Source organism: Arvicanthis niloticus, chromosome 2 (genome assembly GCF_011762505.2).
Source record: "Arvicanthis niloticus isolate mArvNil1 chromosome 2, mArvNil1.pat.X, whole genome shotgun sequence".
Taxonomy (NCBI): Eukaryota; Metazoa; Chordata; class Mammalia; order Rodentia; family Muridae; genus Arvicanthis; species Arvicanthis niloticus.
This window is the reverse complement of record NC_047659.1, coordinates 141,344,037-141,355,333: the sequence shown is the minus strand read 5'-3', so window position 1 is coordinate 141,355,333 and position 11,297 is coordinate 141,344,037. Positions and strand designations below refer to the sequence as shown.

Genomic DNA, 11,297 nt, shown 5'->3' with positions numbered 1-11,297 from the left:
TGAGTGACAACCCTGCTGGCTCTGACACTCTGCTAATCCCGTGTTTGTTTCTCTCTGGAATTCTCTTGCTTTTTTGCTAGCTCCACCATTTAGAGATTAAAAATAAATTTTGCTCACATTTGAACTGCAAGGGTCTTAAGAAGGCTTTCTTAGCCTACTTTCACAGGTCTCCCTGAGAGCAAATGCCTCCCCCATGAACTGTTTATACCATCGTGCTCAGAGACCAACTCCACTTGTTCAAGCGTTGGCCTTGACTGGAGCTGCAGCCCTTGAGCACCCATGGGGTACACAGCCCCCCCCCCCCCCACACACACAGCAAACGACGACCTTCACCTATCAAGTCAGGGCTAGAGCTGAGACCAGACTCTCCCATGTTGCTTATCAAAAGAATACCAAGATGCAAAGCAAAAACAATTTCCTTGAATCGATCCAAAGAAAGGGATCTATACTCAGGTCTTCTGTTCAGAGGAGAACAGTAAAGAACCTGTCGGAACACAGCTACGACTTCTAGACTATGCGCTAAGCCATGAACCAGGCCACGCTGTGAACTACCTCAGCCACAGCCACGGCTTAGGACCCGACGTTCAAGTGTAGGAAGGCTCACGGCAATCTCCAAAGACACAAACTACCTTTACGTCACTGTTATATTTAAAAAAATTTATTTTTAAAATCACATCTTTAAAAAACAACATAGAAGGCGTAGGTCATCCTGCCCAGATATAAATTCTTCATTCAAATGCAGGGTGTTGTGGTACAATTAGCGAGATGTTCTGTGATGAGAATGCGTCCATGTGATATTCTTGACATGTACAGCAGCTCAAACGTTAATGTGGCTTTTAAAAGGAGAGAGGAAGGTACAGGAGAGGAGGAAACTGTTTTGGAAATAAAAAAAAGCGTATCTCCATTCTGCACCTGTTGGCCCTTGCAACTGCTGGCATCGAGGCCAGCCCAGAGACTGCACCATGTCTCTGGCATGACTTTAATTCCCAAGTGACCTGGTACCTTGTGCTGGGAGTGTGGGTGGAAACAGAGGTGGCAATTCTGCTCTGTAGTGTCACAGCCAGAAAGCAACAGGGACGCCAGAGGCAGAAGTGCAAAGCTTGCCTAGACACAACAGGTTGTCCTTGTCCAACAGCCTTCTTAGAACCTATAGCACCACCAGGTGGCCAGGGTCAAATACGGGAAAGCCAGAATGTAAAATAAAAGTGTCAGTTAAGACTTCCTGTGGACAGAAACAGCTCTTTAGGACCTTAAGCACAGAGCTGGTGATGCCCAGTGGTAAGGCTGGAACAGACCTTTCTTGCCAATGTTCTCACAACTCAGGAATGACTTACTGAGGCCTGGGAATTACTGCTTAACTGGTGACCTCACACCGTTTTCAGAGGGATTCTTCTTCAGGAGAAACAGAAAGCAGGCTTTGTTAGTAAGAGGGTCATGCGGGGCTGGGTCGCCTACATGTGACTTAACACAGAGAGAAGACTGCCAGCTTCCCAAACACTTCAAGAGAGAAAAATGCATCTGATAGAGTGCTGCTGCAGCAACCTTCCAGGAGTGTGGGGCCCCAGGTACCCTCTGCTGGGGACACCCTCTGCTGGGGACACCCCCAGCTGGGGATAGCAGGCTCTTGTGGGTTGGACTGAATATATCAGATCATTACCTCCTTTTTTTGAGACAAGGTTTTACTATATAGCTCTGGCTGCCCTGACCAGGCTATGGTCACAGAGATCCACCTGCCTCTGGCTCTCAAGAGCTGGGAATAAGGTGTGGGCTATGGCACCCATTTGGTTGTTTTGTTTTTCTGAGAAAGGGGCTCATTTAGCCCAGGCTGGCCTCAAACTTGCTATTTAGCTAAGGCCTTAGGCTCCTGACACCCTTGCTCTACTGGGCTTGCAGGCTAGTCACTGTTCCTCACAGCAGGCACTGCTGGTATTGAGAGGGTGCTGCAGGGATGGAAGACGGGGAGGCTAGAAACCCTTCACTTGATTGACGTGAAGAAGGAGGAACCGTGAGGTTGTAGATCTGAGCTTTATTACCAGGACGATGTCACTTCAGGATGGGACTGGGATCCCTGCAAGGTGGTTCCAAAAGGAACCCAGGTCCTCAGAGATGTAGCCCTCCTCATGTGCCAAAATGCATCTGGAAAGAAAATACAGAGGGGGCGGGACAGCACAGGAGGTGACAAGTGTGACCCTGAGGCCCAAGAAGTACTCCTATATTCTGTCCTTTCCCGGAACGAGAGTTGAAGGCCGTGCCAAGTCCTGCACTCCCTAAGCTGGTGGAGACCACATCGAAATCACTGCATCAGGACAGTTGCACAGGTCTGCTTCCAACTTTTCTCACCACGATTCTACATCAAGGTAAAAAAAGAACTTCCACGCGCAAATCCAAGGCTACACACCCGCCACAGATGGTGCAAGTTGCTCACTTCCGCAGCCGGTGGCAGGACACAGGGAAGAGGGCAGAGTCCTGAGACAAGAACCCTAGGAGTGGGGATAGCTCAGTCAGTGGTGGACCGCCGGTACCAGAACCGAGCTCGGAAGTCATCGCTGCACGTCATGAAGCCAGGGTTGGTGGGGGAGTGAACTATGCAGCGCACGATGTTGTTGTGGCCCAGGGACAGCAGGTTCCTGCGCTCAGCTGTCCTAGAGTCCCAGCAGCACAGGCTGATGGTCCTTTCATCCGGCAGCAAAATATAGTCCTCAGTGTGGTTAAACACAGCCTGTGTCCGGTGCACTTGCCGTCCACTCAGACCCGCGCCTGCCACACAAATCAACATGTTAGCCTGTGGATGAAGATGTAGCTAGCCTTAGACCCCCACAGTGCTCTAGTGCCATGCCAACGCTGTCTCCTCTAGGCCCAGCACCCAAGGCCTGTTTGTTCACTCTGGTATACTTGCAGGCAGACAGCGACCTGCAACACACCACCTCTCTCCCACAGTGGTCAATTCCAGTGTTTGGCCCTGTCTGTCATCACTAATGATTCTCTTGCTGCTGGGTGTACAGCTTGTAGCCATTGAAGACTGTTGTGTAAATCCTTTGTACAGACCTTTATCTCCTCAGGATAAACTCCTAACATTCAGACTTAGGGGGACGCACCATACCAACAGCCACCTTTCAAAGGAAGCTTTTCATCTCGTGACTATGAATAAACATTTCCTGTTTGCATAAAGAGTACACAGAGCAGTGCAGGGCGTTTCATGATGAATGAGGCTGCATTTGATAGACAGCCTCCCAAATACCCATGCACGGCCCAGGCACTTCCGATTGCAGAAACCAGAAGTCACATGCTACTTTCACTGAAAGCTTTCGTGCAGTACAGATCTGTAAGAGGAACATGGCTACAGAGGAGACACATTCGTCATAGTTGGTGAGTTTGCACTCCTGAAGAGCTATGACCTTGGGTAGATGGTCTCCTATTATAAGCCTCCCCTTTCTCACCTCTCAAGTGTCTACCTTCTAGGGTGCTGAGGATGAAAACAAGCAACAAACAAATCTCCCCACCACAGCGCTCAGGAGATGCTCCCTGGAGTGTTTGTCTGAAAGGCTGCATGTAGTGATGGGTGCAAGGCAGAGCTGCTCAATGCTCTGCAGTGGCCCTGGCTTCTGCGGTGAGTTATGTGTCTATTCCTAAGTTCCAGTGACTCTCAGTGATGTTGACAGATACCATTCTGAGTGCATTACAGGTACCTACCTTTCTAAGACTGTGACAAAAACCATATATTTAAATGTTTGACATGACAATTACCTTTCTGAAATATTTACCAAATGACACATCAGTAAAATGGGCTGACTTTTTCAAACTTTCACCAATAAAACAACACAGTCCCTTGAGTTGTAGACAGTTTGATGAGCCAAGAAAGACACCATCAATTCTATTTCCAGAGTTTACAGAATTTAAGGCCATTCATTTTATAACCAACTGTCCCCTTTAATCTCTCTTGCAAAATCTGCAAATTTTAACTTTTTCCCCCTGTAAATTTGGGCTCATCTTTTTTTCACCCACAGCCCATCTACAAACTAAGGCCACTGACCTGTGTACCATGGACTCAGCATCTACATACTAAGACCACTGACCTGTGTACCATGAACTTGGCACATCTAACATCTTCAGTTTACCCTTCTGTCACCATTGCAAGAACACTCTGCTTTCTAAGTGTATCTTAAAACCAGAAGGGAAGCCCTCCCTGACCGTCAGGGAGCTAACTTAGGAATTAGGAAATAAGGAATGTGTCTATATAGTCCTTTGAAAAAAAAAAAAACAAACAAAAAATAAAATAAAATTACAACGCCCCACTAAAATAAGCAACCTAAGCTCCTGGTAGCACTTTGTAACATGTCTGTCTGGGTGCACTGTCCCCTGGGAAGCAAGGGCTGTCACTTGTAAACTGAAAGCTTTCACATTTGCCCTGAGCACTTCTGCATGCTAGGAGTACCTGGTTCTTAGAGATGGTTTCCAAATGACATCATATAAAGTAACAGAAGTGGCCCTTTAGGCAACTAGCTTGTGCCACACAGAGAGGAACTGTGCTGCACTCTAGTGGCCTGGATGTCACCAGCTCTTCCATGTCCCTCTCCAAGACGCTAACACAGTTCCTTATAATACTGGTCTCCTGTATGTAAACTCTGAGTCCTGTGTTTAATGTGAGGTGCAAATACCCCACAAGAGGAAGGCACTGGAACTACCAGGTTTTCTATCCAGCACCACTCTTAGCTGCTGTGGAACAGATTTAAGCTCAGCGACAGACAGCACTCACTGTACCCAGGCTTGAACCGAGGACTACACTGGGCAAATTCAAACAAATTCACCATACAAAGAGCCCAGGCACAATCCCTAAAAATTAAAAACTAACAGGAACTGAGCTTGTCTTCTTGTCTGAGGGTCTACTTCACATTTAGACACTGGTCATCTCTTCTGGGGCTCCCTGCACTGGCCTAGGGATGGGCCAAAGCCCTCTTTGAATCCCTTTCTTCCGGTGCCTCTCGTCAGCAGTGTGATCCCTGAGAAATCCCAGCACCACCTTCTCACGCACCTGTGTACCTCACCAGTGTCCGCCCTGTGGAGATTTCCCAGAGTTTAGCTACAGAGTCTTTTCCACTTGAGAGGATGTACTTGGAATTCTTGGAGAAAATGGCAGAACAGACTTCTGCCCCATCGTGAGCTTTCTCAAAGGTTGTGATGCAGCGATTGGAGACGCCATCCCACAGCTTGATGCAGCCATCCTTGCTGCCAGTGACGTACATGTTGGCACTAGGATTATAGTTAACGGAACAGATAGCATCGGTATGCTGGTCCTGGGGATTGCAAGAGACAAAACACTGGAAGGTGTTGATGTCATACAGGCGAAGCGTGGGATGCTGAGTTCCAACGAGGATGAAGTCTCCAGAAGGATGGAAAGAGATGGAGCGCAACATTTCAGCTTCCTGAGGACAGAGGCACAGTGTCAGTCACCTGCACTTGACTGAGCTGCAGGGGCAGAAAGCAAAAGCACTTTCTGGGACTAGTTACTGATCACATATTCCTAACAGCAGCCAGGAACTTCCCTTGGGAATGAACATGGGATGGAATCAGACGGACGGACCCTTACCAAGGCACTAGAGCAGCCACATTCACGCAGCCACCAAAGATGAACAAAGAAAGCTTCCGTAATCTGCTCTAGGGAATTCTAAGGAAAACCCAGATGATGAGGGCCAGAAGCTGCTTCTGAAACATGAGTCTTTATGCAACAGACTCAGATGAGGTCACATGTCGCTCTTCTCAGATGATCAACACTTCCAGCTGGCACTGTTGTAGGGCAGCTGATCACACTGTGAACCCCGAGGTCCTGTTGTTTACTGGAAATGCTGTTTCCAGTTGTGGTGTGGCTCAGCCCTAGCACACGCCTGTAATCCCTCTGCTGGGATACAGACAGACCCTTAGCACACACCTTTAATCGCAAACAATGACAGTAAAGTTAGTTTGTAGAAGGAAGCACTCATGCTCGAAAGTGCTGTCTAATGGCAAAATGATGAATCAGTGAAAGATCTGACAGAATGAATCAGAGATGAGATATGCCCAATTCTCATGAGAAGAGATAGGAAAGGGAAGCTACTTGAGAGGCAGTGATTGAGGAGAAGCAGCTTTATGGGGAGAGTTTTGGAGAGACAGTGGGAGGTAACAAGCTAGACACAGGTGAAGTTACAGGGTGAGGAGCCAGTAGATTAGAACAGATTGCCAGACTTAGTATGAGGCCAAGCAGAGTAATTCAGGAAGAATCAAGAGAAGCCAGGTTGCATCAGTCCACCTGGAGAGGAGTTGAGCCAGAACAGCTGAGCTGAACCAGCCAGCTAGAAAGGGTAAGCTTCTAGGCCTAGATCAGACTGTTTGAAGCTAGAAGCTTCAGGACTAGGCCTAGGTTATTTTTACTGAGCACTTTGGTGGCTATAAGGCACTTTTAAGGAAGGCAGGGTTTTCTTTTGTTCCCCACCTTATCCCCTACCCCATTCCCCTTCATTGTTTTGGTTGTTTTTTCCACCCCCCACCCCCAGACCTGAGGCTTGATCCCACAGTGTCATAAAAGTGACTCATCCCCAAACCCCCTTTTGAAACAGGGTCTCCCTCTATGGCTCAAGCTGGCAAGAAACTGACTATGCAGCAGGTTGTTCTTGAACTTGTGATAGTCCTGCTGAGTGTTGGGATTACAGTGTGATCTACCAAACCCAGCTCATCTGCAGTCTTACTTGGGCAAAGGACAGCCAGTGACTCCTACACCAATGGCATCTCATCTAAGTGCCACGTAGGGCATGTCCTTTATAGGCTGATCACTGAGACCACTTGGAAAAATAGGCATGCAATACTGTATCTAAAGGTCCAGCGCTCCCCTGATATAGCTAACCTGGATGTACTTGAATGCTCTTTTCGCAGACGGTTTGGAATAATCAAACAATTTTAGAGTATAATCCCTTGAGCCTGAGGCCAGGATCTGTTCTGTTGGGTGAAAAGCAAGACATGTGACTTCATCCACATGGTCGTAAAGAGTTCGAATCACTGGGTGGTTCTCCATGTTCTGTTGCGCAGTCTCATTCATCATGACCTGAACCAACAAGAAAAGGAGAGATAGATGCTCAAGGCACAGAGGCATGTGGTCCAAGCCCACAGTCCCACGGGGCAAACCAGAGCTGGTGACAACACAGCTGCGCTGTCTGGAGCAACGGTAGGAGGGAATGGTACCTCAATTGGCATGGCACTTTTGGCCAACATTCTTTCTGTGTCCAGTATCTTTATGGAAGCATCAGCAGATCCTGTGGCTATTAACTGCCCATCTCTGCTATAGGTGGCCACTCGGCATGGGCCTTTGTGGGAAGTGACATAACAGGTTTCATACTCGGAAGCCTCGGGTGACATTGTTTGGACATCTGCATCAAACTCCAGGTCAATCCCTGTGCCAGGGGCAACCGTGTCAGAGCGACCAATGGCATACTGAACTGCAGTGTCATCGTTCTCCATCCCTAAAGGAATCAAGGTGAAGAGCATGAGAAAATCTGTTAATGCAAAGATCTGTTCTGGAATGGAAGTGAAAATAACATCCGGCAGGACCGACCGCTGGATGGATCACGAGCCCTGCCCATGCTATCTACGCAAGGCGCACACTCTGCGGACAGAGAAGGGATTCACACTTCCACCGCCGTCCGCTCTAACACAGCAGCAAAGAGCAACCACAGCAGCAGCGGCAGTTCACTCATCTTTCCCAGTCAGAATGGAAATGGTACTGTGCTGCTGAGGACAACCCAGGGCCTCACACGTGCCAGGCAAACAGCCTTTCACTGAGCCATTCCTCAGCCCTGAATTCTAATCTTTAGGGCTGTGATAGGTTAGTAGCAGATTTGATTGAGTTGCTATACTACTAACATTAATGAAAGATTTTGAAAGAATGCCATGCTTAAATATAATGAAGTTTATAAACAGTACATTGTTACGACACTTGTTATGACAGAAGCCTGTGATCCCAGAATTTTGGAGTCTGAAGCAGGAGGATAGTGAGTTTAAGATCCACCACTTACATATTGAGTTCAAGGTAGCCTGAGAGACATGAAATCCTATTGCTTGCAAGCAGCAAGGAAGCAAGCAGGCAAATAAAGCACTGGGCATGATGGTGCTCACCTTTAATCCCAACACTCATGGGAGGCAGAGGCAGGTTGAGCAGAGGCCAGCCTGGTCTACATAATTTAAGTTCCAGGCTAGCCAGGGCTACATAGTGAAACCTTGTCTCCAAAACAAAACAAAGAGGCTGGAAAAATGGCTCAATGGTTTAGAGTATTTGGTTCAGTTCCCACTATCCACATGGTGACTCACAACCATCCATACCAGTTCTAGGAGACCGGATGACCTTTTCCAGCCTCTGTGGGCATCAGGCATCATATGGTATGTGCACATACATGCAGACAAAACACACATACACAGAAAATAAAAAATCTAAAACCTAAAACCAACAAACCAACTAATCAACCAACTGACAACTGAAAGCCAGCCCAGAAGTTGGAGATGCTCAGCCGGTAAGAGCACTGGCTGGTCCCCCAAAGGAGATAGTTCGAGTCTCAGTAACTACATGGCAGCTTACAAACTGTCTGCAATTCTTGTTCCAGGGAAGGTGATGCCCTCTTCAGGCCTTCTGTGCATCCAATATAGCGCGCACACACACATACAGGGAAAATCCCAAACACACAAAATAATAAAATAATAGTAATAATAAAAATCATGCTTCCTAACAAACAGAAAAGGGTTGGATTTAAACATAACCGCACACATCACATCAACAGTAATAGTAATTGGTACAGGAGGAATCAAAACACTTGAAGAACGTTTGTGGTCTCTTCTCATGCATAAATCCTTGCTTTTCAAAACAAAAGCAGGCCTCAACTATAACTTGGGACTTGCTTGGTGGTCTAAAAATTTAAAATAAAACACATCAGAACAAGTCTTCAACATTATATTGCTTCAACATCATATATATTTTTAAAAAGATCATTTATTTATTTTATGTATATGCATGCTCTACCTGCATATATCCTATGTGTTAGACCCCATCACAGATGGTTGTGAGCTACCACGTGGTAGCTGGGAACTGAACTCAGAACCTCTGGAAGAGCAGCTAGTGCTCTTAACCACTGAGCCATCTCTCCAGAGCAGCATTATACACTTTTAAGGATATCTAGAATTAAAGTCTTAAAACACCTATGTTGTTATGTGCATGTGTCCTGAACTAGATCTGTGTGTGTGTGTGTATCGGTGATCACTTGCTGAAAGCAGGGAGCAAACTGAGAGCAAACTGAAACAAAACAAACTTCCCATAAACATTGGGAGTAATGTCTGGATGCAGTGGGGATTCAAACAGCCACTGAGGGGTGGGGCAGGATCTACAGTGGGCTTGCCCCCCCCCCTTGCTCCCATTATAATGTTGATTTGGATCCCCAATTGCTTACATCAGTGTCCAAAGTAAGACACTAAGATACCATACAGGCAGCCAATGGCTGGGCAGGACAGAGGTGGGACTTTTAGGATTCCAGACTGAGAGAAGAGGGAGAAGGTCATCCACCATGCCAGGAGGAGGTGATGGTGGGGGAGGAGGAGGAAAAGAAGGAAGAAGAGGAATGGGAAGAGGAAGAAAAGGAGGCATAGCTGGCATAGGAAGGAGCCAGGAGAGTGTACCCAGTGGGCAGCCCTCTGGGTTCAGGACAGCTAAGGTAGAATATAAATTTAGTAAGGTTAGGAAGTGATCCAGGGGCTGTGCTGCTGAAGGCATGTCAAAATATAAAGGCCGTGTGTGTGTGTGTGTGTGTGTGTGTGTGTGTGTGTGTGTGTGTAAATCTTTGAGGCGGGTAGCAGGAACTTGCTGCTGCTGGGACCCTTTATTCACTATTTATTTCAACAGGTATCACTGGCTAACACATGATCCTGCTATCAACAGAGTTTGTGGTCTTCCTGGTGAGTATGTAGTGGGAAGGTAAGGACTGTGTGGAACTGAGTCAAAGAACAAAGCGAGCTTCCGACAGTGTCTGTTAAGAAGGGAACGAAGCCCCCGTGGCAGAGGAACCAGGCAGAGCAGCATGGGGGAGACAGGATAATTGTCTTTACAGGGGTGAGAGAGCCAGCGTGCCAGGAGTCCTGAGCTGGCACTTAAAGAGAGTGCCCAGCAGATGGGTACAAATACATAAGAGGCAGCTTCATCTCCTGGATCCCACTCACCCTTTCAGTACCCAACACTGTATCCTGCAAACATGACAATGAGTCTAAAAAACTGCCCCGGGCAAGCAAGGAAAGCATCGTTGGAATCCACACGCGCAGCTTACCTAGTTTGATGAGATGCAGGAGCTGCTCTGAGGGTGCGCACACCGACTGCGGCTTGATCTCATTGATGAGGCCATTGGCGATGCTAATGTAACCGTCATAGAGCAGTTGGCTGATGATCAGCTTGTAGAGCTGCTGGCGGTCCTTCAAACCCACTTTGGTTCTGTACATTTTGCAGAAGAGGATGACAGTTTCCCTGACTGCTGCAAGAGAGAACAAACAGGCACTGAGTGAAAGGCAGAGAGGCACGCCCCGGGTACTGGAAACACAGGCCTCCTAGGCCGGGCATAAGCACACACTCCAATCTCAGCTTGGATTATCTTGCTTTATCTTTGGATGGTGACCTTGTTTTTCTAAGCTCAGGTTCCTCAGCTAGTACCTATGTCACTGGAGGTTAATCAAAATGGTGCACAAACTGCATAAAGAAATTATTCAAATAATGTCAGTGACGGATACAGTAGACTCCCTGACCATTTTCAATCCGCTGCTAAACTACCCACTTGCAACTTTTATTCTCTGTTGCTATTCCTCTGACATCTCTGTTAGCAGTGGAGTCTGCAATGGCAGACTGCACAGGCAGTCAGCCTTGTTTTGTTGGATGCCTGGACCACTTTACACCAGCTGGAATGTAAATCTACCAGTGACTGTTATGTTTATTTTTAAAACTTGTTTTCAGGCAACCGAGCTCGTTATCATAGTTACACAGCTTGATGAGGTCGTACATGAACACACAAATACACCATGAAAACACAAATGAGGCCAGGCAGTGGTGGCGCACGCCTTTAATCCCAGCACTTGGGAGGCAGAGGCAGGTGGATTTCTGAGTTAGAGGCCAGCCTGGTCTACAGAGTGAATTCCAGGACAGCCAGGACTACACAGAGAAACCCTGTCTAAAAAACCAAAAAACAAAAAAAGAAAAAGAAAAAACCACAAATGAGGATCACAAAATGAAAAATAAGCCAAGCTCGACGTTTTGG

General features: G+C 47.2%; 1 protein-coding gene across 6 annotated transcripts in view; it reads right to left on the bottom strand.

Annotated features, from left to right (window-relative positions):
• Window positions 1-636: 636 nt before the first annotated feature.
• The window catches only part of Cstf1 (cleavage stimulation factor subunit 1), a 12,180-nt gene continuing 1,519 nt past the window's right edge, over window positions 637-11,297 (bottom strand). For 3 of the 6 annotated variants that reach the window (XM_034493641.2, XM_034493639.2, XM_034493638.2), the window contains exons 2-6: window positions 10,323-10,523; window positions 7,207-7,484; window positions 6,872-7,069; window positions 5,030-5,420; window positions 637-2,757 (exon numbers count right to left, since the gene is read on the bottom strand). In XM_034493641.2, coding sequence (XP_034349532.1) covers window positions 2,498-2,757; window positions 5,030-5,420; window positions 6,872-7,069; window positions 7,207-7,484; window positions 10,323-10,491 — 1,296 coding nt within the window. In that variant the 5' untranslated portion in view covers window positions 10,492-10,523 and the 3' untranslated portion in view covers window positions 637-2,497. The remainder of the gene's footprint in view (window positions 2,758-5,029; window positions 5,421-6,871; window positions 7,070-7,206; window positions 7,485-10,322; window positions 10,524-11,297) is intronic. The other 3 variants (XM_034493642.2, XM_034493640.2, XM_034493643.2) reach the window with 1 other exon arrangement.